Genomic DNA, 26,689 nt, shown 5'->3' with positions numbered 1-26,689 from the left:
TCTGCAGCAGCCGCGGCCGCAAACGGCCTTTTCCCTGGCGCAGCGGAAGGTTTGCTGCGACTCCAACCGTTTCTTGGCACCGCTAAGCGGTTGTGAAGAAAACTAATCCCCCCGAACGCCGGAGGGTTAGACGCGGAGGGGGACGCCAGCGCGGCCCGGCGCCCGCGCCGCCGGCCTCGCCCCGGCCGCTTGCTCGCGGGCACCTGCTCGACGGGGGGGCCGAGCGCTCCCGATTGCGGGGGCAAACGGCAGCTAGCCGCAGAGCGCCCAGTACGCTGACGATGCTGGGAGTTATCTCCTCCCAGGCAGCAAGCGCTCCCGAGAACGGAGCGGGAGCGTTTCTTGCTCATTTACACGTACGTGGGTGAGAGCACGCACACGCGCACGACATCTGCTAATCTTGCGGGGGAAAAAAATCCCTTCTCCCTTGCCAGAAAAAAACTCAGCTCACAGAGGCACTCATTTCGTGCTTCAGGCATCACCCGCACCTTCCCGAAGCCTTCATCCTTAAGGCTTAAAAAGAGTCTTTCCAGGTCTCCCGGGGAGAAAGGCCGATGCTTCCCCGCGACCCTCCCGCTCGCGGCGCAGCAGCACGGGCTCTCCGGCCGCCGGGCTGCGGCAACTCACCGGCCCGCGGTCCGCGGGCCGGCGGCAGCTCGGCGGAGGGCTCGGCAGGCCGCCCCGGCAGCCCGCCTCGGCTCCGCGCAGCCGTCGAGCCCGGCTCGCTCCCCAGGCCCTAGGCAGCGCGACAGCCGGCAGCTCCCGCCCGGCTGCGACCTGGCCGCCCGCAAGCGCTGCCCGGGTGCGATTTGTTTTACTGAGCTGCAAAGCCGACGGAGGCGGCTGCGGAGAGGGGGAGGCGGCAGCCCCGGCTGCAGCTCTGCGCTGGGGCTCGGAGAGCCGCGATCAAAACCTCGACCAGGCGCTGGCACCGGAACAGAAACGCCTGAGGAAACCTTCTCTGCACTTCTGAAAATGGGGCGGCGGAGAAATTAGGACTAAACACAGCCTCGTGTCCAGCGAGCCTGAGCAGGGAAGAAGCTATTCTGGGTCTTGAAGAGAGACTTCAGTCCAAAGCTTTATAATCCCGCGGAATCAGTAGATTTCCCACCCAGGACGTGCAAGGGAAGGGAAGGGAAGGGAAGGGAAGGGAAGGGAAGGGAAGGGAAGGGAAGGGAAGGGAAGGGAAGGGAAGGGAAGGGAAGGGAAGGGAAGGGAAGGGAAGGGAGGCAGCGGGGGCCTGCTGCGCTCCCGGCAGGCAGCTCCGGGGAAGGGCAGCGCCAGGTCCGAGCCTCCCCGCCAAGCCCCGGACCGCGAAGCCGCTCCGCGGGGACGCCGGCGAGGCAGTGCGGAGCGGCGGACACGGCTCCCGGGGGGCGGCGGCGTGCGCCCAAGGGGAGCCCCAGCAGAGAGCCAGGGACCCCTGCCCGGGCGGGGAGGTCGGACCGGACGAGCTCGTAGGGCCCCTTCCGATCCCGGGAGCGCCTGGGGCTCGGGCACCCGGCGCGCGAGCCGGGGCCGGCTGCTCCTGGTGCTCGAGCCGAGCCTGCGGCTCGCCCTCTCACCGCCGCTCGCCGGAGGCCGGCTCGTGCGCCCGGGCGCCGCGCTCCCGCGGCCACGTCCCGCTCCAGCCTTGCGCCCTGCGACGTCTGCTCTCCCCTCCGTCCTCCCTCCTCCCCCGAGGTCGGACCCGTCCGTCCCCGCCATCCCCTCCCCTGCCGCCCCCGCGGTGCCGGCCCGGCTCGGAGCCCGGCGGGAGCGCCCCGGGGCGAGCGCGCCTGCAGACCTCCGCCTCCCTCCTTCCTGCCGGGCCCTTTCGCTCCCTCCCGAAGGCCGGAGTCCGCGGCGGATCCCGGCGTCTCAGCAGAGCGGATCAAAGAGCGGCTCTGTTCCAGCCGCCCGGGGTTCTCTGCTAACCACGTTTCATCTTTAATTAATTCCTTTGAAGCCTCCCGCCCGCGCCATCTCGCCGCGCACCCGGCGCGCTCTCCCTCGCCCCGGCGCTGGGGACGGGTCGCTTCCCGGCGGGCCAGCAGGACCCTCCTCATCGCTGCTCGGCCGCGTTGCGTTCCTGGTGGCCTGAGCAAAGGGGAAGGGGAAGGGGGCGGCCGCGGGGGGCGAAGAGCCGGATTCGGGTCCGCAGCCCCGGCGAGCGCCGCGGCCGCCGGCCGGCCGCCCCTCGCCGCCCCCCTCGCCGCCCGCGGGCCGAGCGGCACCGGCCCCGAGCAGCGGCGGACGGCACGCGGGGCCCTTCACCGCGCTCCCCGGCTGAGCCGCCCCGAGGATGCCGCGGGGCGAGCGCCGGCCCCGGGCGGTCTCCGAGGGACGCCGCGAGCCCCGCAATCCCCTCCTCGACCGCGGCCGACGCCGCGCTTCTTCCCCCCCAGATGTTAAAAATAATCACTCCTCTGCCTTCGCTCCTACCTATAAGCAGAAGGTTTTATACTCTGCGAGATGTTTTCAAGCTTGTTTTTGTTCCCAGTGACTCACAGATAAATCGTTTTTGTCTCTTCTTTCCCCGCTCTATTCCTCAGCGAGAAAGAGCGGGGGTGAGAAGACGACTCCACCGAGCGAGGCTGCTCCCGTTCGCCCCTGCACAGGAACGCCGCTCGCCGCGTGCCGCTTCGCAGCCGCTCTGTCCGCGCAGGGGCAGGCGGCAGCGCGAGCACGGGCTCCGCCGAGAGGGCCCGGCGGGTCTGCGTGCACGGCCCTGGGGCCCGGCGGGGCCGCATGCACGGCTCCGATGGCTCCGACGGCCCCGGGGCCCGGCGGGTCTGCGTGCACGGCTCCGATGGCTCCGACGGCCCCGGGGCCCGGCGGGTCTGCGTGCACGGCTCCGATGGCTCCGACGGCTCCGACGGCCCCGGGGCCCGGCGGGTCTGCGTGCACGGCTCCGATGGCTCCGACGGCTCCGACGGCCCCGGGGCCCGGCGGGTCTGCGTGCACGGCTCCGATGGCTCCGACGGCTCCGACGGCCCCGGGGCCCGGCGGGTCTGCGTGCACGGCTCCGACGGCTCCGACGGCCCCGGGGCCCGGCGGGTCTGCGTGCACGGCTCCGATGGCTCCGACGGCCCCGGGGCCCGGCGGGTCTGCGTGCACGGCTCCGATGGCTCCGACGGCTCCGACGGCCCGGGGCCCGGCGGGGCCGCATGCACGGCTCCGATGGCTCCGACGGCCCCGGGGCCCGGCGGGTCTGCGTGCATGGCTCCGATGGCTCCGACGGCTCCGTGCCCACGGCGGCTGCCGCCGGCGTTCGAGGGCGTTCCCGGAGGGAACCGGCACGCCGCCTCCGGTCGCTGCGCCGGCTCGCGCCTCTGTGCACGCGCACGGCCGGCGGGACGGGAGCGGGGCTGCGGCTCGAGCAGGGCCGAGCGCGCCGCCCTCCCGCCGGCCGGAGCCCCCCGCCGGCCCCCCGGCCCCGGGGCCGCCCCGGCGCCCGCGGAGCGGGGGAAGCCCTCGCCTCCCGCGGCCCTTGCCGAGAGGCGCAGTGCTGCAGCCCGCAGGAGCCCTCGGCTCGCCCGCCGGCATCGCGGAGCGAGGGGGCTGCAGGACAGCGACTCCTGATGCTCACTGAGCCAAGTAAGAAGCACAAACAAGTTACCTAACCTTAATTTGTAGCCACATGTTTTGCAAGCAGAGAACAAACCCTTCCAGCAGCTAGACCTTACGCAACGGGGAGGAGCAGGAAAACGCATGGGCTTTCCAAGGGCAGCCTGCTCTGCCGCGAGCGCTCGGACGCCGCGCGGCTCCCTGCCGCGGAGTGGGAACCGGCAGTGCCGTGGGCGGCACCGCGGGTCCCTAATGAGAGTGAAGAGCTGAAAGATTAAAGGCAGCGGCGGGTCTGCGGCTCCTCTGGCACGCGACAAGGTGCGGGTCCGGCAGCCGGGCCGCGCGGCCGGCCGGCGAGGGCCAGATCCCCTGCGAGCAGCAGATGGAGAGCGGCGCGCGAGCCGAGCAGCCGCAGGTCGCGTCCGCAAAATCCGGGTCCCGCGAGCCGGGAGACGCGCGAGGCGGGAGCGCTCTCGCGGCGCCGGGGCAGCGCGCGGCTCGCCGCGGCCGCCGCCGCCTCGGCGCGGAGCCAGCCGCCCCGGCTCGACGGCGCTCCGGGGGGCCGTCGAGCCGCGACGCGGAGCGCCTGCTCTGCGAGCGACCGAGCCGTGTGGTCTGGGCAAGCGCTCGGAGCGGCGCTTGCTCCAATGCTCTCGCGGCAGGAAGCAACCGCGTTTTCGAGGCAAGGACTGCGCTTCCGCGAGGACTTTGCCTGTTGCTGTTCGTTAATCACCGTTACACCTATCGACGCCGGGGGCTGCGCAGCCCCAAGAGCCCCCGCGCCGTCGGCAGAGGCCAGACGCCAGCGCCCGTCCCAGCGCCAGCGCCAGTGCCAGTGCCCGTCGGCATCGCTGCTGCCACCGCCAGCGCCCGTCCCGGCGCCACCGCCACCGCCAGCACCCATCGGCATCACTGCTGCCACCACCAGCGCCCGTCCCGCTGCCACCGCCACCGCCAGCGCCCGTCCCGGCGCCACCACCAGCGCCAGTGTCCGTCGGCATCGCTGCCGCCGCCGCCAGCACCCGTCCCAGCCACCGCCAGCGCCTGTTGGCATCGCTGCTGCCACCACCAGCGCCCGTCCCGGCACCACCGCCACTGCCAGCGCCCGTCGGCATCGCTGCTGCCACCGCCAGCACCCATCCCAGCACCACCGCCACCACCAGCACCCATCGGCATCACTGCTGCCACCACCAGCACCCGTCCCGGTGCCACCGCCACCGCCAGTGCCTGTTGGCATTGCTGCTGCCACCACCAGCGCCCGTCCTGGTGCCACCGCCACCGCCTGTTGGCATCACTGCTGCCACCACCAGCGCCCGTCCCGGTGCCACCGCTACCGCCAGCGCCTGTTGGCATTGCTGCTGCCACCGCCACCACCCGTCCTGGCGCCAGCAGCAGCGCCCGCCGCCGCACCCCGGCCGTGCGCACGCCCACGAGCTCGTCCCCGCCGCCCCCACCCCACGGCGGGCCCGGACGGACGGACGGACGGACAGTACCTGACGTGTCCCCCAGCATCCTGGGCGGGCGGGCTTCCTTGCCGCTGCCGCCGTGGCCGGCGTAGGGCTCGGTCGGGCTCCCGCGGCCGGGGCTGCTGCGGCGCGTGTCCCCCGCCGGCGCCGGGCTCGGCGGGCGCCGCTCGGGCGGCGCGGGGGCGGAGGGGGCGGCCGGGCTGGTCGCGGCCGCCGTGGTCGCTCTGGGGTGCCCGGCGGAGGCGGCGGCGGCGGTGGGGCCGAAGCGCGCGGGCAGCGTGCTGGTCTCGGCGGCGTCCTCCTCGCCCGTGGGGCCCCACACGATGACCTCGGGCACGGCGGTGGCCCCGGCGTCCCCCGGGCGCCCGGCGCTGCCCCGCGGGCGCCTCTCGCCCCTCGCCGCGCGAGGCTGCCGGCGGGCGCTCCCGCGGCTCGCCGGGGCCGTGCCGGCCGCGGGCGCCTTGGCGGCGCGGGGCGGCCGGCGCCAGCGGCGCCTCTGCGTTTGCCCGTGGGGCCGGTCGGGATGAGCAGAGCCATAGGTCCAAGGCGGGCCGGGAATCCGCAGCTCCGGTCCGTTTTTAAAACTCCACAAGGGACCACGGGGCGACCGGGGCCGGGGCGACGACCTCTGCGCGAGCCTCAAGCCGTGGCTTGCAGCTACGGAGTCGCCGGCGCCGAAATCCACGGCTAGTTGAAACATGGCTATTAATATCCAAGCATGGCTTCCCAGCGGGCAACCCGACCTGCGGACAGACACCAAAGCGCGTTAGAAAAGCCGAGCGGAAAGGACCCGCGCAGCAAGACCGGCGCCTTACAGCGCGACGCCCTGGTTCTCCCCAGCCGGGAGGAAAAAGCCGGCGGGAGATCCGGTGAAGCGCCGCGACGCGCCCCAGCAGCTTGGGAGGACCCAGCACCCGCTTCCCAGGGCCTCGGAGCAGCGTCTCCCACGCTCAGAGCCGGCACCGCGGGGCGCCGCTTCCCACCCCCTTCTCACCCGCTTCCCACCCCTTCCTACCTCCTCCCCATCCCCTTCCCACCTCCTCCCCACCCCCTTCCCATCCACTTCCCACCCCTTCCTACCTCCTCCCCATCCCCTTCCCACCCCCTTCCCATCCCCTTCCCACCTCCTTCCCACCTCCTTCCCACCCGCTTCCCACCCCTTCCCCAGCTCTTTCCCAGCTCCTTCCCACCCCCTTCCCAGCCCTCCCCAGCTCCTTCCCTCTCGCCGCCCCAGAACCGCGAAGGCTCGCAGCAGGGCGCCTCGCACCGCGGCAACGCGCGGTCCCGTGCCCGCGGGTCGGCGCGCGCCGAAGGAGGCTCCGCAGCAGCCGGGCACGGGTTTTCCCAGGGAGCGCCCTCGGGAATCGGCCCTCGGGAGCGCGGCCAGGGTCCGCGCGCGCCGGGGGCAGCGGTTCCAGACGGGCCGCCGGCGGCCCCGGGGAGCTCCTGCGCCTACGCCGGGGCGTCCCGTCGGGCTACGCGGGACGAGGCAGGCCGGGCGGCACGAGCAGCGCCCGCACCGGGCCCCGGAGCACAGGGCCAGCTCTGCCGAGCCGAGCCGAGCCGTGCCGAGCCGTGCCGAGCCGTGCCGTGCCGCTTGTCTTTTAAAGAGGGCGGCAACACGGCAAGGAGCAACGCGCGGCACGGTTTAACCGCTCGTCAGCGGACGAACGGAGCAGTCGGAGGGTACCCCGAACCGTCAGCACCTTCCTATCCAGTTCTGCTCTGACCCAAAACGCGGCTGGGCCCCTCGGCGCGGCGCGGCACGGCACGGCACGGCACTGCACAGCGCGGCGCGGTACGGCATGGCACGGCGCGGCACGGCTCGGCTCAGCACGGCACGGTACAGCATGGCACGGCGCGGCACGGCTCGGTACGGCATGGCACGGTACAGCACGGCGCGGCGCGGCACGGCACGGCACGGCACTGCACAGCGCGGCGCGGTACGGCATGGCACGGCGCGGCACGGCTCGGTACGGCATGGCACGGCGCGGCACGGCTCGGCCGAGCGCCTCGCGGGAGGGCAGCGCCACGTCCGGCCGCCCCGCAGCGCGGCGGGAGCGGCTGCACGTGGCGCGCGATCTCCCGAGGGCTTTGCCAGCGCGGCGCAGGGAAAGCGCCCTGCGGAAGAAAGAGCAGCGTGTAGGAGTTGCCGTCGTCCAGGCAACGCGGCCGCACTCCGCTCGGCGCTCGCGGCGCGGATGCTGCAGCCTCGAGGGGAACCCGGGCCGGCGCTGCCGCCGCGCCGGGCAGGTCCGCGGCTCCGCCGGGCCGGCGCCGCCGCCGCGCCGCGCCAGCCGGGTCTTGCCCTTGCTCGCAATCCCTTGCTCGCACGACCCGTAAACCCACTCCCGGAGCTTCCCACCTTCACGCCGCGAGGGAAACTCCTACAAACATTCACCTTTACGCATTTACTCTTATGCGAGAGCAGCTGCCTGATCCCCGGGAAAGTACCCAGCTAATGGCAGGCATTGGGTGCACAGGGCCTGCAGGGAGCTTCGCACGCCCACAGGCCGGAGCAGCAGGAACGCAGCACCCGGACAAGCTTTGCTCCGGGCAAGAGGCACACCAGGCCGCCGGCAGCAGGCTCCACACCGACCCTATTTATTTCCATTTTCTCAAAAAAGGGCGGGGGGGGGGAGAAAGAGGTTCTCCTGTACTTTATAATTAGTCGTGAAATTATAGTATGATAGTACGCCAGAGGCACAGCTTCTGGGGCTAAACATTTGGATAATTACAGGGCTGCTACGTGGATTTTAATTAGGTTTCTTTTTAACCTGACGGTACAGGAGACGGGAGGGAGAGCGAAGGAGCGCTGCGACCGCGGGCGCCGCGGAGCCCGCGGCGCCGGAGCCTCCGGCTTGGCTCCGCGCTGCTCGCGGCCAGGGCAGGGCCGCTCGTCCCGCCCCGTCCCAGCGCAGCGCGGACGGCCCCGCGGCGGCGGTGGCGCCGGGGCTCCCTCCCGCCGGCACCGCCGCCCTGCCTGAAGGTCGACGGCGCCGGCTTCCGCCGCACTCTCCTCTACCTGTCCCCTAGCACCGGGCGGGGAGATTTCCTTCCCTCGCCGGCTGCTGGCCGCAGACGCGCGGCTGGCGACCACGCCAGCGAGACGGTGCGGGCCGAGCGCGAGCGCAGCCTCGCCCGGGAGGCAGGCAGGGCAGGGCAGGGCAGGGAGGCGCTTCTGGCGGACCGGGCGCCTCCCTGCCTTAAACGATACATTCGAAATTTTTCCCCGGTGCGAAAATCCCTTTTTAAATCCTTTCAAACAGAGCGATTTCCTTTGAAGAGGAGGAAAGTTGGCACTTAAGAAACAGATTAACTTCAAGGAGGCACGAGGATCTGAGCTCGCGCCGTTCTCCGCTCATCTTGAAAAGCCTGCCGCCGCGCTTTCGCGTCTGCCGCTCTCACCGGCGGCGCTCAGAAAGCCGGAGTTCGGCGCGGCGGAGCGGCCCCTCCGCCGCGCGAAGCAGAGCGCGCCGGCGAGCACCGGAGAAACCCGGGGCAAGCCCACTTTCAGCCCGGCTTCCCACCCTCAGCAGCTTTGGGCGCCCCGGGCCGGCAGCTGGCCGCTCAGTGCCGCTTGGGAAGGAAGCGGGCTCACCGCCGAGATGCTCCAGGACCTCCAGGCTACCTCGCGCTTCCTTTTCGGGCGCTGCGACACCCAGGGAGCTACAGAAAGGGCCCAGCAAGCAGCAGGGAGGCCAACAGCTCTGCAGGTTTACATTAACCGAGCGACCAGCAGCGGCAGGCTCTCCCCGGCGGGGCACGGCGAGACGCCTCGGCCCGCGAGCTCGGGCAATCGCGGCCTCTCCACGCGCTCTCCGCCGAGCGCGCAGCCCACAGACGTGAAACGGGTTAACCCGGCAGCTGCGGAATTAAGCTACTTGCTGCAGAGGCACCCGCCTGGAAATCCCTGAATTTGGTAATCTCTCAAAGCAATTAACGAGGATCATGGCCACAGCGTGGTTTAGATAAATTGCAAAATACAAATTGTCAGCAGCTTGCAAGCCATTTGCAAATAACCCGTTTCACTGAGGCCTCCGAAGGCTCGCTCGAGTGCGGATCTACAGGGCAAGCGATGGCCCAGAGGTGCTTATTTGCATCCTTTGCACAAAATGCTTGTTTTCCATCCAAAAATGGCCCCTTTCTCCCAGGAGCGTGGAGACACTTCACAGGCAGCATGAAATGCAGAAGAGGCTGATTTTTAATGCAGAATTATACAAATGGAACCATTCTTCCATTTCATGACTCTGTTAGGTAATATATTGATATTGCACAGAGAATCAAGGTTATGTCCTTGTTCTGATGATTTATGAACTCTGAGCGTTTCACATTGCCAAATACCAAGCAAAACAGCGATAAAAACATTCCCGCAAATGCCAAGAGCGCAACCGGTCGCTGTGACACGAGCAACGAAGTGGCGCTCGCTCACGCCCAAGCAAAGCGCGGCTTCCTCCAGGAAGGAGGTTTTTGCTCTAACGGGGCAAAAACCGTGCGGTACGCTCCGGGGAGAGCACCTCTGCCAAGACAGCTCGATGCTGCACGAAGAAGTTCGGAGAACGTCTGCAAGAATTCGCCAGCGTACCACAGAAAGGCGCGCTCCCGAGGCGGCAGCGGGGCCGTTTCCGCCGCCCTGCCCGACGTTTTGCACGACGAGGCGTCGCGCTGGACCCGGGCCCGAGGGGCTCGGCACAGCGGGCAACGGGCAGTTCACTACTGCGTCGGCGGCGGTCCTCACGTTTGACGAGGGTTGCAGAAAACACGGCCACAGAGATCTCTCCAAACAATTCGAGAGCGGCTTCATCCCCCCCCTTTTCCCCACAACCAAACCGACACCGCTTCCCGCGGCGGAAGGGGTGGGATTCACCACGGAGGAGCGCCAGCGGAGGGCGAAGCAGCTCGGTTCTCCGTAGCAGCTTTCCGAGGCCCGGAGGACAGCGCCCGCTCGCGCTGCAACGGCGGCAGGAGCACGTCGCCCTCCGCCTCGGAGCGGCCACCGAGCTAAGGCATCGGGTGCTCCGAAGAGAGCCGGCGACACAAGAACCGGCTTCTTCCATCCCCAGTGGCTCCGGGGTAATTCACACGGACGGAAAAGAGGCGGGCCAGGAGCGAGCGGAGCCGCTGGGACGCCGGGCGCCGCCGGCTCCGGGGCAGCTTTCTCGCTCCGGCCGCCCCGGAAAAGGGGACGCGAAGCCAGAGCCCCGCGCAGACGCTCCACCCCGCTCCCGCGAGGCTCTGCCCGCGGGCAGCAGGCTCGTGCTCCCGGGAGCAAGGCGCTTTGGGGCCGAGGGCTGCGGAGGCGCTCAGCTTCCCCAGGGGATTCGCTCTTGCCAAGGCTGCCGCGAGGTCAGCGGGGCGTCTGCGGGGCAGCCCAAGCACGGAGAAAGGCTTCGCGCCCCCAGCGCCGACGGGGCGCTCGGACCAGCAAACACGAGCCCGGCCGAACACCGTGAACGGCAAAGAGCAGCCGTTCCCGCGGTGCTCGCGCAGCCGAGCCGCCTCGTCCGCACGGCAGCACCGTGGCCGCCTTCCGCCCGCGACGGACGATGAGGTCGAAGCGCGCCCTCGCGACCCGCCCCCCTGTGCCACCCCGGCTCGCGCAGAGCTCCCCACTCCCGAAATACGTTTGCAGGACCAGGATACTTCCGGAAGAGGAAATCGGCTTCCAGGTGCCCTCTCTGCTCAAAATCAGGCCTCCTTCATAACGTGTAACTGTTACAGTTTCACGCTCGTAAGTCCTTCGGGCTCCGTACTTTCCGAGCAAAGCGTATCACATACTCAATTGCCCCTGACTGTCGATACGTTTAGGTGTCGGACTCCCTTGGCTCCCTGGAAAGTCTCAGCCTATGAAGTGACACATATTCCCTCTGCTTCCCCTATTTTACGCTGCTCCAAGCATCGCTTGCAGGAGCGGACAGAGGAAAGGGTAGACTGGAAGGTGAACGGCAACGGAGGGGAGCGATTCATACACAGGATATTTCTGCACCCGTCTTGAGCTCACCCAGCTGCAAATAAATAATTTTAACATTTGAATAGCAGAGAGCGTGGAAGGCATAATTAATACCCAGTGGTACCTCCAACGTGCTGATACTGTACACACAGACCGTGCCAAGACTGTCAGCGGCTGGGTCTGGCTCAGCAGTGCTTCGGCCCCCTCCTGTGCGCGCGCCTGGGGCCCGTCCTTCCAGCAGCAGAGGAAGGTCAAGCGAAACCCCCAGCCCACCGCTGGCCGGCTCCATCCGAGGCCGGCGCAGGAACTGTCCCCTCGTCCTCAGGGGCTCTCCCCGCCTCCCCGCCCAGGCAGGGACCCAAGCGAGCCCCTACCAGGGCACGGGACCTCCAGCTACGTGCGCCAAGCCGAGGCGAGCTTTTCTGCAGCACAGCCCTCCTTCTGCTCGGTCGCCCAGGCAGCAAGCGCGCGCAGCTGCGGACAGGGATCCGCCTGCACCCAGCAGCAGCAGCCGCCGCTGGGACGGAGCTCGGCCCCCACGCAGCCCCTTGGGGCTGATCTTCGTTGGACACGCAAACGCCACCGCCGTTCACCAGAACACCCCCTTGCCGGTCTCCAAGCCCAGGCCAGCGCCTGAGGGTCTCACCTCGGACACATCAGCACTTCCCACCTCACTCGTGTCAGAGATTTTCCTTTTTCCCGCGCCGCCCTACAAAACGGTACTAAAGAGAGCAGTCTAAGCGGGCACAAAACCCGTGCTGGAAAAGTACACTTCACAGGAGCCACATGCTTAGTACGCATCTAAACGTCTCGAAACTGGAACGGAGCTAGAAATCCAGCTTTAAAGTTTGTCTCATAGCTTCGGCAGACCAACAGGATCAGGGGGCACTCGACACTAGCGGGCTACTCACGCACGTACTGACGCACCGAGGATGAGCTCGAGAGCCCAACTTCGGGCGTTCAACTCGGGCGCTGCAGGCCCGGCCTTGTGAAGACGCCCGCGGTCCTCCTCCTCCTGCGGCGGACCCGAGGCCGCTGGGCTCCGCGCTGACGGGCAGCTGCTTGCTGCGCCGCGGGGTGTTTCGAGCGCTGCGGTACGCCGGAGGAGAGAAGCGGAGCGCCTTGGAGACCCCCAGCGCTCAACAGCTCTGCCCGGCGGCCTCGAAGAGGCGAGCAGCCCGGTCCTGTCCCGCGGGCGACGAGCGACGTTCGACGGCCCCGCGTCAGCCGGCTCGCGGCGCGCCCTGGCAGGCACGGGAGCGAGCGGGAAGACCGGCACAGGCGAGCCACGTAACGGGGAGCCGGCGCTGCGCGTCAGCGGGCAACGAACGTCATCTAAGATTTCCAGCACGCCGTGATTTGCTCCAGCATGAAGGCGAGTTCTGGTATATACCGTTTTCCCAGTCCTAGGGGATTATTTTAGGTAAGATTTGAAGAGCGTCGGGGCGGGAGGTGGAGAACCCCAGGAACTCAACGCGTGCACTCGGACTGCCGAAAAATGGTTTCAGCAAACCCTTCTGCGTGAAACCTGAGCGCCGTCATCCACCTTCTGCTACTCCGAAGCGGCTGGCCCATCCCTAGGAGAAACGCAGCAGATCGCCCACACGCGCTCGCTGGGTTACAGCTCTACCTTCCCGACGCCGCAAGGCGAGGAGGGGTCCGAAAGCCTCCGACTCCAGCGCCGAGTCCTCCCCCGCCGCGCGCCAGGCTTCGCTTCGGCAGAGGGGCGGAGGAGAGCAACTGAAGTGGCCACCAGCCGGGACAGACGGGCCGCACCAAGGAAACGCAGCAGGAGTTTCGGGTTTCCTCTTGGAAAGCGGAGAAAAGGCGGCAGGCCTCCGCAGGAAGCCTTGCTCAGATCCCAAGCAGGGAGAGAGCTCTGAGATCGCAGACCAAGGTACAGCCGATAAATTCGCCACCACGCCTTTGGGAACCGAAATCCACCTCCGCAGCCGACCGTGGAGCTGCTATCCCAGCTCCGGCTTACGCTGCCGTACGCGCGGGCCATCGCATCGGGGGGTATCTAGAACCAAACCACACCGGCTTAAAACCGGGGAAGTCGAGCTGCACAGAGCTTCTCCGCGCTCTCGTGCCCGTCCGTGCGCCGGCATAAAGCCAGCAGACGGTTTAGGGGGCTGGGGAAAGCCCAGCCGGGTAGGTAAAGCGCGGAGACAGACCCTCCCCTCGATCCTTTCGCGAACGTGCAGCTAAACCTCAGCACACGCAGCGCCTGGAGCTCGCGGCGGGAGCCGCCCGGCGCAGGCCCGCGCAGAGCGGACGAGCGGCTCGGCGCCGGGCCCCCACGCAGGCGCGCCGTGCCGCCCTGCTCGGCGCCCGGGCACCCTTCTCCACCAGGCAGGCGCCGCAGGAGGAGAGCGCTGACAGCCCCGCTCTTCTGACACCGCTTTCCGTCGCGGTCTGCAACAGTTTTGCGCGGCTCTGAACCGCAGCCTAGCAAAGGCGTTCACCGAACACTGCGGGCATTTAGTTTGGAAGGGCTGGACAGTAGGGCATTTCATCCGACTGCCTGGAGTAACACTCGCTGCTTGTCCTGTCCAGATAGAGGGGTTTTGTGCGAGCTGGCTTTTGAAACAACCTGCACCTGGCTCTGGTTTAGCTCCTTCCTCCAGAGTTCTGCACCAGCACCGAGCGTCGGGCAGGAGCAAGAGCCGCGCCGCAAGCACAGCTTGCCGGGGAGCTCGTCTTAGCAGCGCTTGCCGATCGGCCCGTGACCTTCCGGCAGGGCCCCAGCCTTGAGCTCCGCTCGTCGCGTTAGCAAAGGAGCAAACGTAAACCCTGCAGGAGTTAGCTGTCTTCCTCCCCCCCTCTCCATCGTTTTCCATCTCCTGGAGCTTCCAGCTGTACTTGCAAGCACCAAACGCAGCGCTGGCAGACGCGGGAGCTCACGCGGCGGCAGCGGCGGCTACGGCTCCCTTTCGGGGAGCCGTGACACGGGCTCTGCAGCCCGCTGATAGAGACGCCGAACTGCAGGAGACCTGTCGAGCCTGCACCACAAAACCATCTCAGAGCCTCCGCTCGGCAACATCTAACTGGAGCCTCCCCAGCCCCGCAGCACGAACGTCCTCACGCGGACCACCCCGGGGAGGAACTCGGGCCGCGCTGAGCGCGGCGGCTCCGAGCTGCTGCCGCGTAAACGGTCTCCTTTACCCGCCGGGTCCGTGCAACCGCCCCGCGCGCAGGGCGCAGCCCCGTCCCGGCCCCGCTCCCCACATCCGCACCCCTCCGCCGCCCGAGCGGGGCGAGCGCTCGGGGCTGGCGGCGCCGCGCTGCTCGGGCCGCCCTCGCCGAGCCCGGCCGCTCGCTGCGGGGCCGAGCGCTGCCGCCGCCGGCCCCGCAGCCCCGCGCGCTCGCCAGCCGGGCGGAGGAACGAGGAACGGGGCCGCTCCGGGGTGAGCGCCGCCCGGCCCTCCTCCTCCTCCTCCTCCTCCTCCTCCCGCCGCCGCCGGAGAGGCAGGAGCACGTTGCCTCTTTACCGAACGCACGCAGAAGCGGCGTTAAAGGGAACGGGCTGCGCCGTATGGAGGAAACCGATAAATCGCGGAGCTCAGAGATTATCTCTAATGCCGTGAAGCATAAACAAGGACAGAACAGCTCAGCTCCAGGCCCAATCTGACCTTGAACAGACCGTGCCGCCTCCGCCTCCTTTACGGAGCTCACGGAGGCGTCTGGCAGCTCTGCTTCGATCCAGCCAGAAGGGAAGGGCCGGCCGCGCCGCCCCGCACGCCCCGCCAGCCGACCGGCTGCCCCGCGCCGCGGGCCGACCCCGTCCCGCCTGCCCCGGGCTCCCTCGCCGGCCCCGCGCCCCGGCTCGTGCGCACCCCGCGAGTCCTGCGACCGCCGGAGCTCCCGCGCCGCCCGCCCGCCCGCCCGCGCGCCCGGCCCGCCGGCCCCTCCGGACGAGGCCGTAGCCCGCCGGCCGGTTCGCCTGCCGGCGGCCGCGAGAGCCGGGAGGAGCGCGGTGCGAGCCGCGGGACGGCTCGGAGGGGGCAGGAGCAAGGAGCAGCTCGCGCGCCTCCGGCTCCTTTCCCCGCGCCGCGGCCCGGCGGCCCGAGGGTCCCCGAAAGGAGCCGAGAGGAGGGGCGCCAGGTTTGGTTTGCCGGCTGTCTCGACGCCGGCTCGCGGAGGAGCGCGTTTCCTCTGCAGCCACAAATGAAAAGTGAGTTTCTCCTGACGGGTTTCTGTTTTGCTCGTGATTTCTCTTTTCCGCATGTTTATCCCCTGTATAATCGATCCACAAACAAAGCAGGTTTTATGCAGAACGAGCACGGTTTTATCATCTGACAAAACGAATCAATACGTAAAAGCCAGACACAAATCCAGCGAGTGCCTGGCACGGCGAGCGTCTGGAGCTCTCTCGCGGCAAGCGGCAGGGCCAGCGGCGGGCGACCGTCCCGAGCCGGGCGGGAGCAGGCGCTTCGGGGAACAGCGCTGCGGAGTTCGGGCCCTCCGAGGACGGACCGCGGCCCACCCGTCAGACAGACGGCCGCCTCCGACATCCTCGAAGAAAGCCAGCGCAGGAACGCTGCAAGCAGCTGCTTGGCTGGTAAATACAGCGAGTGCTTATCTTGTTTTCTAAATTAACGCGCTCGAGCGTGTCGTTACAACGTACGCAGAAAACGCTTTGATCTAAAAAAATAAGATACGTTAGCTCAGTATGTATCGGGTAGCAGCTTAGCACGTTTCAAAAATCCAGGCTCATTACAGCGTTGTAACACAGGACGACTTCCCAGGGAACGACATTTCGAGATTTACAGCTCTCCTCCGACATCCTAGAATAACGGAAAATAACACCCGCGTGAAAAATACCTAACCAGAAAATGTTTTAATACAGTCTTTAATGAAGATCTCTCCAAAAAACGGCCTTTTCTCAGCAAAGGTAAGCACTGGCTCCATTTGGGAACAGCTGCTGAAATGTCACAACTCCCACTCGATGGAAATGCCTGCATTCAGTAGCTCACATCTGGGTTTGCCGTCTTCCCGCAACGAAGACGCAACTGGAGCAATCCGTCCGGCAACAGCTAGGCAAGCTCCCGGGTCGCCCGCGGCCCGCGCCGCACCCTCGCGACAGCCACGTGCGGCCGTGCGTTCTCCCGCGAAACGTCCCGCGACAACCAAGCCCGGCTTGAATTCCAGCGTCTCCGTTACGTAACGGAGTTGCCCTCGGTTCCCCCGGGAGCAATCGAGAGCCAGGTCTGCTCTTCCTATTGGGAAGCTCCCGGGAGCGGTGCAAGCCTCCGGACGCACAGCATCACAAAATCTGGGCGCCCGGACAAGGGAACGAGCAGAGGCAAAGCCTGGAAGTCCAAAAGATCCAACGGCCCTTACAGGCAGCAGAGACGACGAGAGAAGTGAAACCAGCAAGAAGCAGACGGATGGAGAGCTTTACAGAGCCGGAACGAGCTTACAGAAGCAGAGCAATCTTCGAAAGGAGAAAGCATCAAACTGAAAGCCCGGAGAAGGCCAAAGCAGGAGATCCGACGCGAGAGAGGGAGGCATTTGGAGGCGGCGCTCCCGCCACCGGCGCCGAGGCCCCCGCCACGCTGCCCGGTCGCGCGGGAATTAAAAACACCACGCACCAGAGAATCAGCCTCCGGCCTTGCGCACAGGAACTCGAGCGTCTCCGCCAGGCAGGGAAGCGAGCGGACACCCGCGCAAGCGCACGCACCGTACAGAGCCGAACGGCGCTGCGGCACGAGCCCGAAGCGCCCCAGCTGCCCCAGGACCGAGGGCCGCGCGCCAGGCAGGCGCGTCCCCGTCCTGCCGCGCTGCAGCTCGGCAGGAGGACGCGGCTCTGCTCGCTCCGCGGCCCCGGGCGGCCTCCGCACCGCCGGCGCCCCGAGCTCGCCCCGTCCCAGCGAGGGGGCCCTCGGCGCTCCCCCGCGCGCCGGGCCACTCGCGGGAGCGTCGGCTGGCTCAGAGACCGGGCTGAAAGCCGCTGCGGCTCGGGGCTTCCGCTCCAGGAGAAGCCTCCTAACGCGCGACGTGCTGCACTGAACAGCAAAAAAGCAGGCGCGCCACGGAGACGGAGAAAGCAAAGCTAGAAGGGAAGCAAAGAGACCGGGAAAGAAATCCAGGGCAGAGGCGGATCCTTTCACGCAGCGTCTCAGAACCCCTTTCAGCACGGAGGCATCTCCTGGTCGGCGGAGAGGAGAAACCCTCTCTGCCACCGCCACCTCATCGCACGCACAGCAGAAGATCAGAGTCGCGCCTTGGCAGCGAGCGAGCTTTTCAGCCGAGGCAGTAGCTGCTGCAGGAACAGCGGGAGTGAAACCCTGCTGGATAGAGGTGAACGTGAGTCACCGGAGGCATGCATTTTTAGCGAGAGCCTAGAAAACATTGTGATGTTTGTGGGCACACACCCTCTGGAGTCTAATTGCTACTGAGTCAGATATCACGGCGCTTTGCATCTTATTAGACAAATCCCCCTCGCAGGCCAGATTCAGCTTCTCAAGGCGCTACCTGCAGAGGAGAAGTCTCAGCCGGGCAGAGCGCTGACGACGAGACGTTTCGCACTCCTCACCGCTCTTTCGCCAGCCACCACGCTTCCCCCCGCTCCAGGACTTCCTGGCGGCACCAGGGGAAAGCAAAGCGCCCTGGCCAGGCCCCGGCAACAGCCTCCAGCGCGGACCGAGAGCAAGCTCTTCAGATACTCGCCCTACGTGCACGCTCCTGGTTTGGCTAAACGCAGCGGGAGTGTTAACACGCAAGAGGTGTCCCTCGAGTCCCAGTTTGCCCTGTTTGGGCAGAAGATACAAGGCCGGTAAGCTCCGCATTCCCCCGGAGCTGGGAACGCGCACGGAAATGGGCGTTCAGATGGTCTCACACGAGCAGAAGAGGAACTCACGGGAAGAGAGCTTCTTTGCAGAGATAACAGGTCCCTCATCCCTCAGCGCTAACGCGCGGAGGAGCAACCGGGACTAGCAGCTATTCACACCTGAAAAAGGAGAGCTTTAGCCAGAACTACGCAGCGTAACAGCTTGAGTGGGGATGGCAGCGCCACGCCTGCGTGCCAGCAGACTTGCATCGCACAGAGCTTCGGCCCTTCTAAGCGCAAGGAAGGGCTAAAGGGAATCATCTGGAATTACACCCCTTTCTGTTCAAAGCCTGCAAAGAAAGTCCTCAAGGAATGATCCGTGTTTCCATTCTCATCTCTCAGAATTATCAAAATTACTTTTGCCAGAGAACGTGTCACTTTGACAGGAACCCAGAGTACGTTTTGAATATTTCTAAAGGAGTAAAAAGCCTCTTACAAAGCCAAGAAACAATGAGATGAATAATTCATCCCCACTCTTTCAGGTGGAAACGTAGAAAAACCTATGAAAGGCAACCATTGTAGAAATTGAGATTATTCTTTCTGAAAGCTCTTCTTAAGAAAACGCATGCCAACACCTGGAATTGTAACTTCTTGTTTCATACAAAGCCACGGTGGCCTTAGCTGCAGCTCACGAGATACAGACCTCTTCTGCAGTTTTAATTTTGAAGGGGAAGAGGCAGAGCCTTATTACGTTTGAGAGGCGGGAGAGGGAAATTCAGCCACGCGGTGTTTGCTTTCCAGGCATTAATCATTGACTTTTCATTGAGTACTTGAGTGGATGTTCTAATCCATGTCAATTAATTAACACTCCATTACTGAAGTCCTGCAGAAAGCAACAAATAGATGATACCATATCCGTCCCAGAGCAAGGCGTGCATCACGCGAGGGGACAGCGGCAATTCGAGAAACGTGACCCGAGGGGAAGCAACGGGCAGCACGCATTCAGCTGCGGCGATGGCTCCGCCGGCCAGGCGCGACTCCGGAAGCGGGAGAAGCTGCGTTCATCTCCCAACTTCTCATTTACTCCTCCGATCAAAATAATACGCATTTAAATGACAAATTTGTCCTAGCATCGCTCGTCCCCAGGCCGGCCGTCAACGTTGCCTTCCGAACAACGACCCGCCAGCGCTCTCACACGGAGCTGCAGCAGCTTCGCGTACAGCTACCGAGCCAGCACTACGCTACTCACGTTGCCTATTTATAGAGCTATAAACCACCGCTTTGAGTTTATCATGGAGATATTCTCCTTAGAGATATTCCAGTGATGCTATAGAAACGGACGTATAGCTGAAGCGCCGTACAGATGGGAAAGACTGATTGCTGAGAGATTGTAGCTATATTCTATAAAACTGTTTGTGTACAATAAATGCAGCCGCTTCCAGAAATATTTTGTGCTCTGGAACGTGTCCTTACCCACACTTTCACATTCACCCTCTGACACGTAACTGCACAGGCATATGTTATGTTCCCTCATTTTTCCTCACATTACAGCACGAGTCCCGAGAAGCTCTTGTATTTCATCCCACAGAGGTCTTGCTCACAAACTATTTCTTTTGCAAAAACCGTGTTAAACCTCAAAAGTGTCAGTGGTTCTTGAAGCAGCTTTTACTCAGCTTTAATTTTGAAAAATAAACTTGGAACCCAGTAGGATTTGTAATGCTCCAACCCCTAGACAGACGGGAGCACCCTTAGCCGGACCAAACTTGCTACCGTCCACAGTACCAACACTCGGTCCCACGGTCAGCCTAAGACGGGGCTAACAGAAAAACCACTGCAACAAGACTCTGCCTTCTCTTACCGCAAGCCACTTTCTTCATTAAGGAATGGAGAGCTGTTTTCATTACGCTCAAGGGCTTCCAGGGAGACAAAACGCTAAGGACTGGTATTTACTCCCTAAAGCGCCATGCAGAAATTGGCAACCTGGACCCTGCTGGAGAGCCTTGTGTGTGTAAGCATTGGCAGCATTACTCCTCACAACGTACGAGGTATCAGCAGCTATTATTGGGAAGAATACAGCTACGGATGCAGTAACATTTCCATAAAATTAGAGCCCATGAAAAAACCGTCAGAGCAAATTTGAACACAAAAGCTCATGTTAAATGACTTCACATACATTTCCTCCTTATAAATTATTTAGGAGTCAGAGACACTTCTCAGATTAGTTGAAAATGAACATTTCTATGAGTGGCGAGACATGCCTTATATTCAGCAGTCTGTTTAATGTTGTGCTAGCCAGCAAAGGCAGACGGAGCAGGAGCTGCGTTCCCTGGGGACGACTGGAGGCATGGGGAAGCCTTTGACACACTGCAGCGTGGCACTGGCCAACAGGTCAGAGGACAGGGAGGAAAAATCCTCAACCCGGGAGTAAAGGGCCCAGGTTTGATTCGCTGCTCTGCCAGCACTGCCTAATACGACCTCGGGCAAGCTGCTCTTCAGTGCCTCGCTCTCCTGCCTCTACAGCACCAGGGGCTCCCTGGCCTGCGAGCTGGTCCTTGTCCTCTAAAGGTCTCCTGCGCCCAGAACATCGCTTGCGGACACAGTTGTGCATCCACCCCTAGCGAAGCCGGATTTCTCTTCCTTTTTATTACTGTTCCTTCACACCAGAAACACTGAATCATCCAGCACAGATGAGAGGAAGCCCTGAAGGAGTGGCAGATCTTCCTGTGCTTGGGACTGTCACGGGAGGTCTCCACCTCACCCCTCAGTTTTATGATATTCCGCACCAACAAACTATATTTTCCCAGGCCCCGCAGCTCCTCGCAGTTCGCCTTTGGAACAGAAGACAAGACAGGGCTGAAGGTCTCCCACACACGTTGCTCATTTGGGATTTACCGGCCAGTCGCAAGAGAGGGCACTAATGGTCCTTTCCTGGGATCTAGATCTTGGACCTGCAACACGGACAGCTGGAGAACATAGAGGGCAAGGCAAGAAGTATCAGGACGGGATACGGATGATTGCTGCTGGGTTGAAATGAAGCTCTCATGAGGGGGGACACAAGGACAACTCAAATTTCTGGAGCGGATCAGGCCTCGAGATTACCTGAGCACGTACCAGCGTCAGTATCAGGCGCTCGAGGAAGGCACGAAACGTGTCACAGCGCGGTCTCACCCTTTCGTGACACTCCTGTCCTCGTGCTCGAAACGCAGCCCGCTCCTCGCCTGAAGCACGAGCTCGCACGAGCTGCGCAGGAAGAGCACAGCTCTTCTTGGGAAGAGACAAACCATCTGGGCATCCGAACCGCCCCGGTCCCTCCTTCGGTCCCCGGTTCCTCGACAGGCGACCACAGGAAAGCAGATAAAATCCGCCGTCTCCTCCTCACTGTAGCAGGCTGGGAGGAAATCTGGTCTCGTTTGTAGGAAGCTCTGCGGCAGGTACCGACCGTGTGGACCGAGCGCGTCCCAGGAAGACGCGCAGCGCTTACTCCCGGATTTTCGCGTCCCCTTTTGACACTCCCATGGAGTCACGGAGGTCTGCGTTGCTTTCTCCACCGGTTACCGTTGAGCAGAGCCCACGCTGAGGAGTCCCCCCAGCAGAGAGGCATCACAAGCACGCTCCCCCTTCGAAGGGGGAGAAGCGTCTCGGGCTCAGCCGCACGCCCGGGCAAGCGGGCAGAACCTAATTTCACGAGGAATCCTCATAAAACCAAATCAGTGTTGAAGGATAAAGGTAGGTAAACCTCCCACAGTTAAGTTCAGGCCGCAGAGATTCAGTTTAAATCTCTCAGCAGTTCTGATTTAATCAATGTATTTCAAAGTGAAATTAAATGAAGTACATCTCCATCGTAGGAAATTATGTAAGCTATCAAACTCTGCCATACAGGTCCCAGTAAGAAGAGCCATAGGAAATACGAATAGCAACTCTAATTTATTTTGTAAAGGGCCAGTTCAAGTCGAGTTTTATATTATTCCAGTGGGGAGAAAGGAGCAAACAAAATGAAACAAAACAAAAGAACGACACTCGATCAAAAACATGTACTCAGTGCAGAGAGCCAAGCTCGAGCTTTGGGAACTAGTGGAAAAACAACAACCGTTTTCCCCCCCTCTGGGCTTGGCTGAAGCGTCCTTTCCTGAACTAGAAGCTGCCACACGGAAGGAAGAGGGGGACAAAAAAAAAAAAACTTAAATTCTAAAATATCGGTTAGCACTGATTAGGCAGGCTTCTGCCGCCAGCCGTACGCGGCAGCTCCGTTTTCGCAGCCGACCCTGCTGAGCACGCTTTGCTCTAAACTCTCCAGACAGAAGATCTCCTCTCCTCTCGCAGCTCGCGTAAGCAAGAGTTTGCTGGGCGAGGAGCTGGGCAAGGGGCGGCGGCGGCGGCGTTTCCGGAGAGCGGCCGCGCGCTCCCGGCGCGGGCGGCTCTCTGACGCGAGCACGGCGAGCAGAGGAGCGCAGGCGGCAGGCGAGGGGCGCGCGAGGCGGCCCCTCCGCCGAGCTCCCGGGGGACCCTCCGCAGCGCTCGCTCGCGGCCCACACGCGAAGCCCTCCAAACACACGCCGCTCCGAGGCATCTCGGGATGAGCCGGCTGCTCAGCAACTGCGTCAGCTCCCCATCCATCACTGCGCCGAGCGCACACAGCAAAGGCAATACGGCGATGATTCCAACGTTATTACGATCATTATTCATGCTGCACACAGGAGGGCTGCTAAATACCTGCACATCTCCCTTTTCCTCCTCTGCAAAATTGCTGCCAGTTAGAAGGTACGAACTGCGGCATAAAAGCACAGTTTATTTAAGCATTATTGTGGCTGTTGAACATCACAGTCAGTGACGGCAGATGAATTCCTGGGGCAGTCAATTCACCCAGGAACAGCCAACTCAGCCCCTGCGCGGATACCGTACGAGCGACAACTCCTCCGTGGGAGCCGTTAACTCCCACCGCTCAGCGTTCTCGTACTCGGGAGAGCGCAAGGTCTGCAGCTTGGAGGACCGGCTGAGTCTGCCTCTGACAGCACGAACCTGATGAGTGCAATCCACGCAAAACGTTTGCGTTGGCAGCCACTCCAGTGCCCATAAAGTTTCCTCAAAGCAAATATGCAGGGATGTATGCTTTTAATGAGTTGTTTTACGCAATCAGGAAGAAACTGCAAACAGTATTTTTATTCACACTGCAAATCACTTCTGAGCTAAATGCTGTAAAAATCATGGCATGTTGTTTGCAATATTAAATTTGTAGCTTTGCAAGGAGAGTTGTCAGCTGCAGCTGAAAGAAAGACGCCACAGTACAGAAAACTGCGATTCTATCATACGCACGCACGCACGCGCTCACGCAGACCTATCTACACCCAGCTACGGCTGCGCGTGCTTCGGAAATAACAGAGTAGCTGCCGCTCCGCAACGCTTGCAGAGCCGCAAGCACCAGACCTTGGGCTCACAAAACCCCCTCCCGTTAACGCCACGCTTGTCTGGGCGAGGGGGACCTGGAATATTCCCGGACGCTTGCAAGGGCTCTCACAGGTAGAGTTACAAAACCAGCTTGCAAGTAGAGCCTCTAGGAGCGGAGCGCCCCGTTTCTGAAAGCAAGAAAAGAATAATTCCGCGTGATGAGACTCTGAAGACCTCGGAGAAGGTCTTACTCTCCTCGGCTTAAAAGCAAGGCTTGTCTGTAAGGTCAGGAAACCGCCGCTGCCTCGAGGGCAGAAGGCAAAAAGGCATCGTCTCCCTGCGGCACCCAGCGACTCCGGGCAGAGAATCCTGAGGATGAAACGGGCACTGCAAGTCCCCCGGTTTCACTGGAGCTATTTTTCTAATAGTCTTCACGAAAATGAGGGGAAACAGCAAGGGAAATGTCAGAAATAAAGCCAGAAGCAATTAGAGGTAGAGAAAAGCGAGAGCAGCAGACAAGGTTAGCAGCAGTTATCTCTTCTTAGAACGTAAAACAGAGACTGGAAGCTGCTGAGCTGGTTCAGAGAACAGATTGGTGATTAGGATTCCAGAATACAGCGTAAACAAATTCATAAGGTGATTTGAAGAGAGACGCGAGCGCAAGGCTCCTATTTTCATTGCTACACCCTTTACAGAAATAAAACGGTAGGCGGCTGCTGAGATTACCGTCTTCAGCGAGTTCCAGCCTGAGAAAGCAGCCCTCCAGCTCCACCGGTCTTTGCATCTCCCGTGAAATCCAGATTGCGCCGTATCCCCCCAAATACTTCTGATGCCGTACCCAGCAGGAATCCCTAAGGCCACTGCATCGCGGCAGACGCACCCAAGGCTCCATCCTCCCGACCACGCAGCACGGCCACGACAGACTGACATTTTGGTGGCAGCGTGAAGCTGCTCACTTGCCTGGATCGTTAAAACAAACTGCAGGGAGAAGGACCAGAGGGAAGGGGACACGGCGAAAGGCGTGATGGATTCACTTGCCACACGCTTCCTGGGCGTGCTGCGTGGGTGTCACTCTTCGTGAGGAACGCCGGCGTGTGATTATCTTGATAAACCAGATATCAAGTGGAACGCAACGGCAAACAAGTGCAAATGCCAAAGCAAAACCCAGGGGCCTCCCACGGTTCTACTGCACAGGCAAAAATCTCAAGTTACAGTAACGTTGCACCTTTTAGGACTTGATCCAAAGCTCAAGAAACGTGAAAAAACCTCCAGCGACTTCAGCGGGCTCCGGAAGTCCTTCTCGCACCCCCCACACCCTAAGCGCAGCTCCCTCAGCGGTCAGGGCACTCTGCCTGGTCCCTCCGCCTCGCCACCGCCACCGCAAGCAGCAGCCATGTTCTGAGCAGACTGTATCCGACGATCAGAGCAGAGCAACCGAGGGGCGGAAAAGCCTGCCCGGCTCCGCCGGTCGCTGCGCTGGGTAGGGCTGCTGGCTGCGCTCTTACCCATCCGCTCCGTCCCACAGCCCCGCAGACCTCTCAAGCCTGGTCCGGTGGGGGGGGGGGGAGGAGGAGGAAAAAAAGAAAAAAAAAAAAGAAAGAGCACGGCCCGGTCTCAGTAAATATCGCTTTCACCAGGGACTGCCGTGAGCTCGCAGAGGGCTCAGGGCAGCCCGGCTCAGGCCGCTCCTCTGCGGCGAGACGAGACCCTCGGCCCCCCGGGGAAGCCGAACAAAGCGCAGAACGCGCTCTCGCGCTCCGCGGACGCGGGGCAGGTGCGCGCCGGGCTGCACTAGCTTTCCAGTCTGGCCCACGCCACGTAACTGCTCGAAGCAGACCGCTACAAAAGGGTCACGGAGAGAGGAACGCCACGTCAGTCGCGCAGCGGCACAGCTTTCCTTTCGATCTCTCTTAATAACTGTCGCTCTGAATTATTCTCCTGAAACACAGTCAAAATAAGCAAAACCAGATAATCCTGCAGCTTTAGGGATACATACGCAAGGAACGGATAGGATCTTCACAACTAGTGATCTCGAACCACAGTGCCACAAAAATAACAAGATTTCAGCTCAGATGACTTCACAGCAGTAATAAAAGTGTTACATAACAGTTTGCTTCTGACTCCTTTTGCAATTCTCGATTAATCTGCCGAACACATCCATCCGCCTGGACACACACCGCACAAGCCCGGGGTGCTCGGGCTTCCTGCCCGGGCCCCCCCGCCCCCCGAAGGGCGCCTGCTCCGGCACCGAGGGGGCAGCGCGGAGGCGCTGCTGCGGGAGCGCTCGCCGGAGCGCGCAGAAAGCGGCGGGCAGGAGCCCCCCGAGCGGCGCGTTGCGCCCGCCCGGCGCCGAGCGCGGCCCGGCGCCGGCACACGGAGCGCTCCGCGCCGTCCGCGGGCAGGGCGAGCCGGCGCCCCTGCGCGCCCCGCCGGGAGCGGGCGAGCGGCGCGGACCCTCGCTCAGCCCGGTGCCCGAACAAGTTCCCCACTCCGCTCCGCGCCCGCCCCGGCCGGGCGCCCGGGCCGGAGCCGCGGCGCCCCGCGGAGCAGCGCCCGAGCGCGGCGCGGCGCGGCACGGCACGGCACGGCACGGCCGGGCGCCGCAGCCCGCCGCCTCCGCGGAGCCGAGCCGAGCCGGGCCGGGCCGGCAGCCCGTGGGGCGCGGCGCCGCGGCCCCTACCTGCTTCCCAGGAGCCGTTGTATCCACATGGTCACGTCTCCGCGCCGCGCCGGAGCCGGAGCCGGAGCCGGCGCGGGGGTCACCGCCGCAGCTCTCCGGCCATGCGCGCCGCCCCGCGCCCGCGGCGGCGCTCAGCGGCGGGGCAGGCGGCGGCCGGCGGCGCCCAGCGGCGCGGGCATGCCCGGCGCCCGCGGAGCCGGGGTGCGGCGGCGCGGCTCGGCTCGGCGCGGCTCGGCGCGGCGCGGCGCGGCTCGGCTGCCGGCCGCCGCGGCGGAGGCTGCGCGCCCCGCGGCGCGGCGCGGCGCGGCGGCGCTCAGCGCTGGCGGGGCAGCGGCGCGCCCGCGCCAGCCGCGCGCCCCATGCGCGGCGCGGAGGCGGCTGCAGGCGCGGTCGGCGCGCCCGCGCGTGTGCGCGCGCCCGCCCGCGGGGGAAGGTGCGGGGGGAGGTGCGGGGGCGGGGCGCGGCCCCGCGCCGCGGCCGCCGAGCGCCCGCCCCGGGGGAGCCGCCCCGGCCCCGGCCGGCCCGGGACGCCGCCCCGAGCCGCCCGGCGCGGAGCGAGCGGCGCCGCGGGGCCGCGGCCGCAGGGCGCTCGCGGGGGCTCGCTGCCCCGACCCGCAAGCAGCCGCCGGGGGGGCAGGCTGCAGCTTGCTCCGCCAGCCGGCGATGCGGGCAGATGCAGGCTGGCCGCGAGGGCGTTTGCAGCCGACATCCCGGTCGTGACAAAAGCGATTTTACCCCTAATTACGTATAGCCATTCTGCAGAAAAATTATCTGGTGACTGACAGCGCTGGTCCTCCAGCCAGCGAATGGCTCGCTCAGATAGCTTTGCTCTTCTGAGACGCCCGAATCGGAGGCATTTGCAGCAGCTGCCAGATTTCCTTGAGCTT

General features: G+C 64.0%; 1 protein-coding gene across 1 annotated transcript in view; it reads right to left on the bottom strand.

Moving 5' to 3' along the window:
* The window catches only part of AJAP1 (adherens junctions associated protein 1), a 39,705-nt gene extending 13,807 nt beyond the window's left edge, over positions 1-25,898 (bottom strand). The window contains exons 1-2 of the mRNA XM_062593729.1: positions 25,803-25,898; positions 5,043-5,758 (exon numbers count right to left, since the gene is read on the bottom strand). Coding sequence (XP_062449713.1) covers positions 5,043-5,758; positions 25,803-25,831 — 745 coding nt within the window. The 5' untranslated portion in view covers positions 25,832-25,898. The remainder of the gene's footprint in view (positions 1-5,042; positions 5,759-25,802) is intronic.
* Between the last annotated feature and the right edge of the window lie 791 nt (positions 25,899-26,689).

The sequence above is a fragment of the Rhea pennata genome, chromosome 22 (assembly GCF_028389875.1).
Source record: "Rhea pennata isolate bPtePen1 chromosome 22, bPtePen1.pri, whole genome shotgun sequence".
Classification (NCBI taxonomy): domain Eukaryota; kingdom Metazoa; phylum Chordata; class Aves; order Rheiformes; family Rheidae; genus Rhea; species Rhea pennata.
The sequence above is the reverse complement of the archived record's forward strand: the minus strand, read 5'-3'. Positions and strand labels throughout refer to the sequence as shown.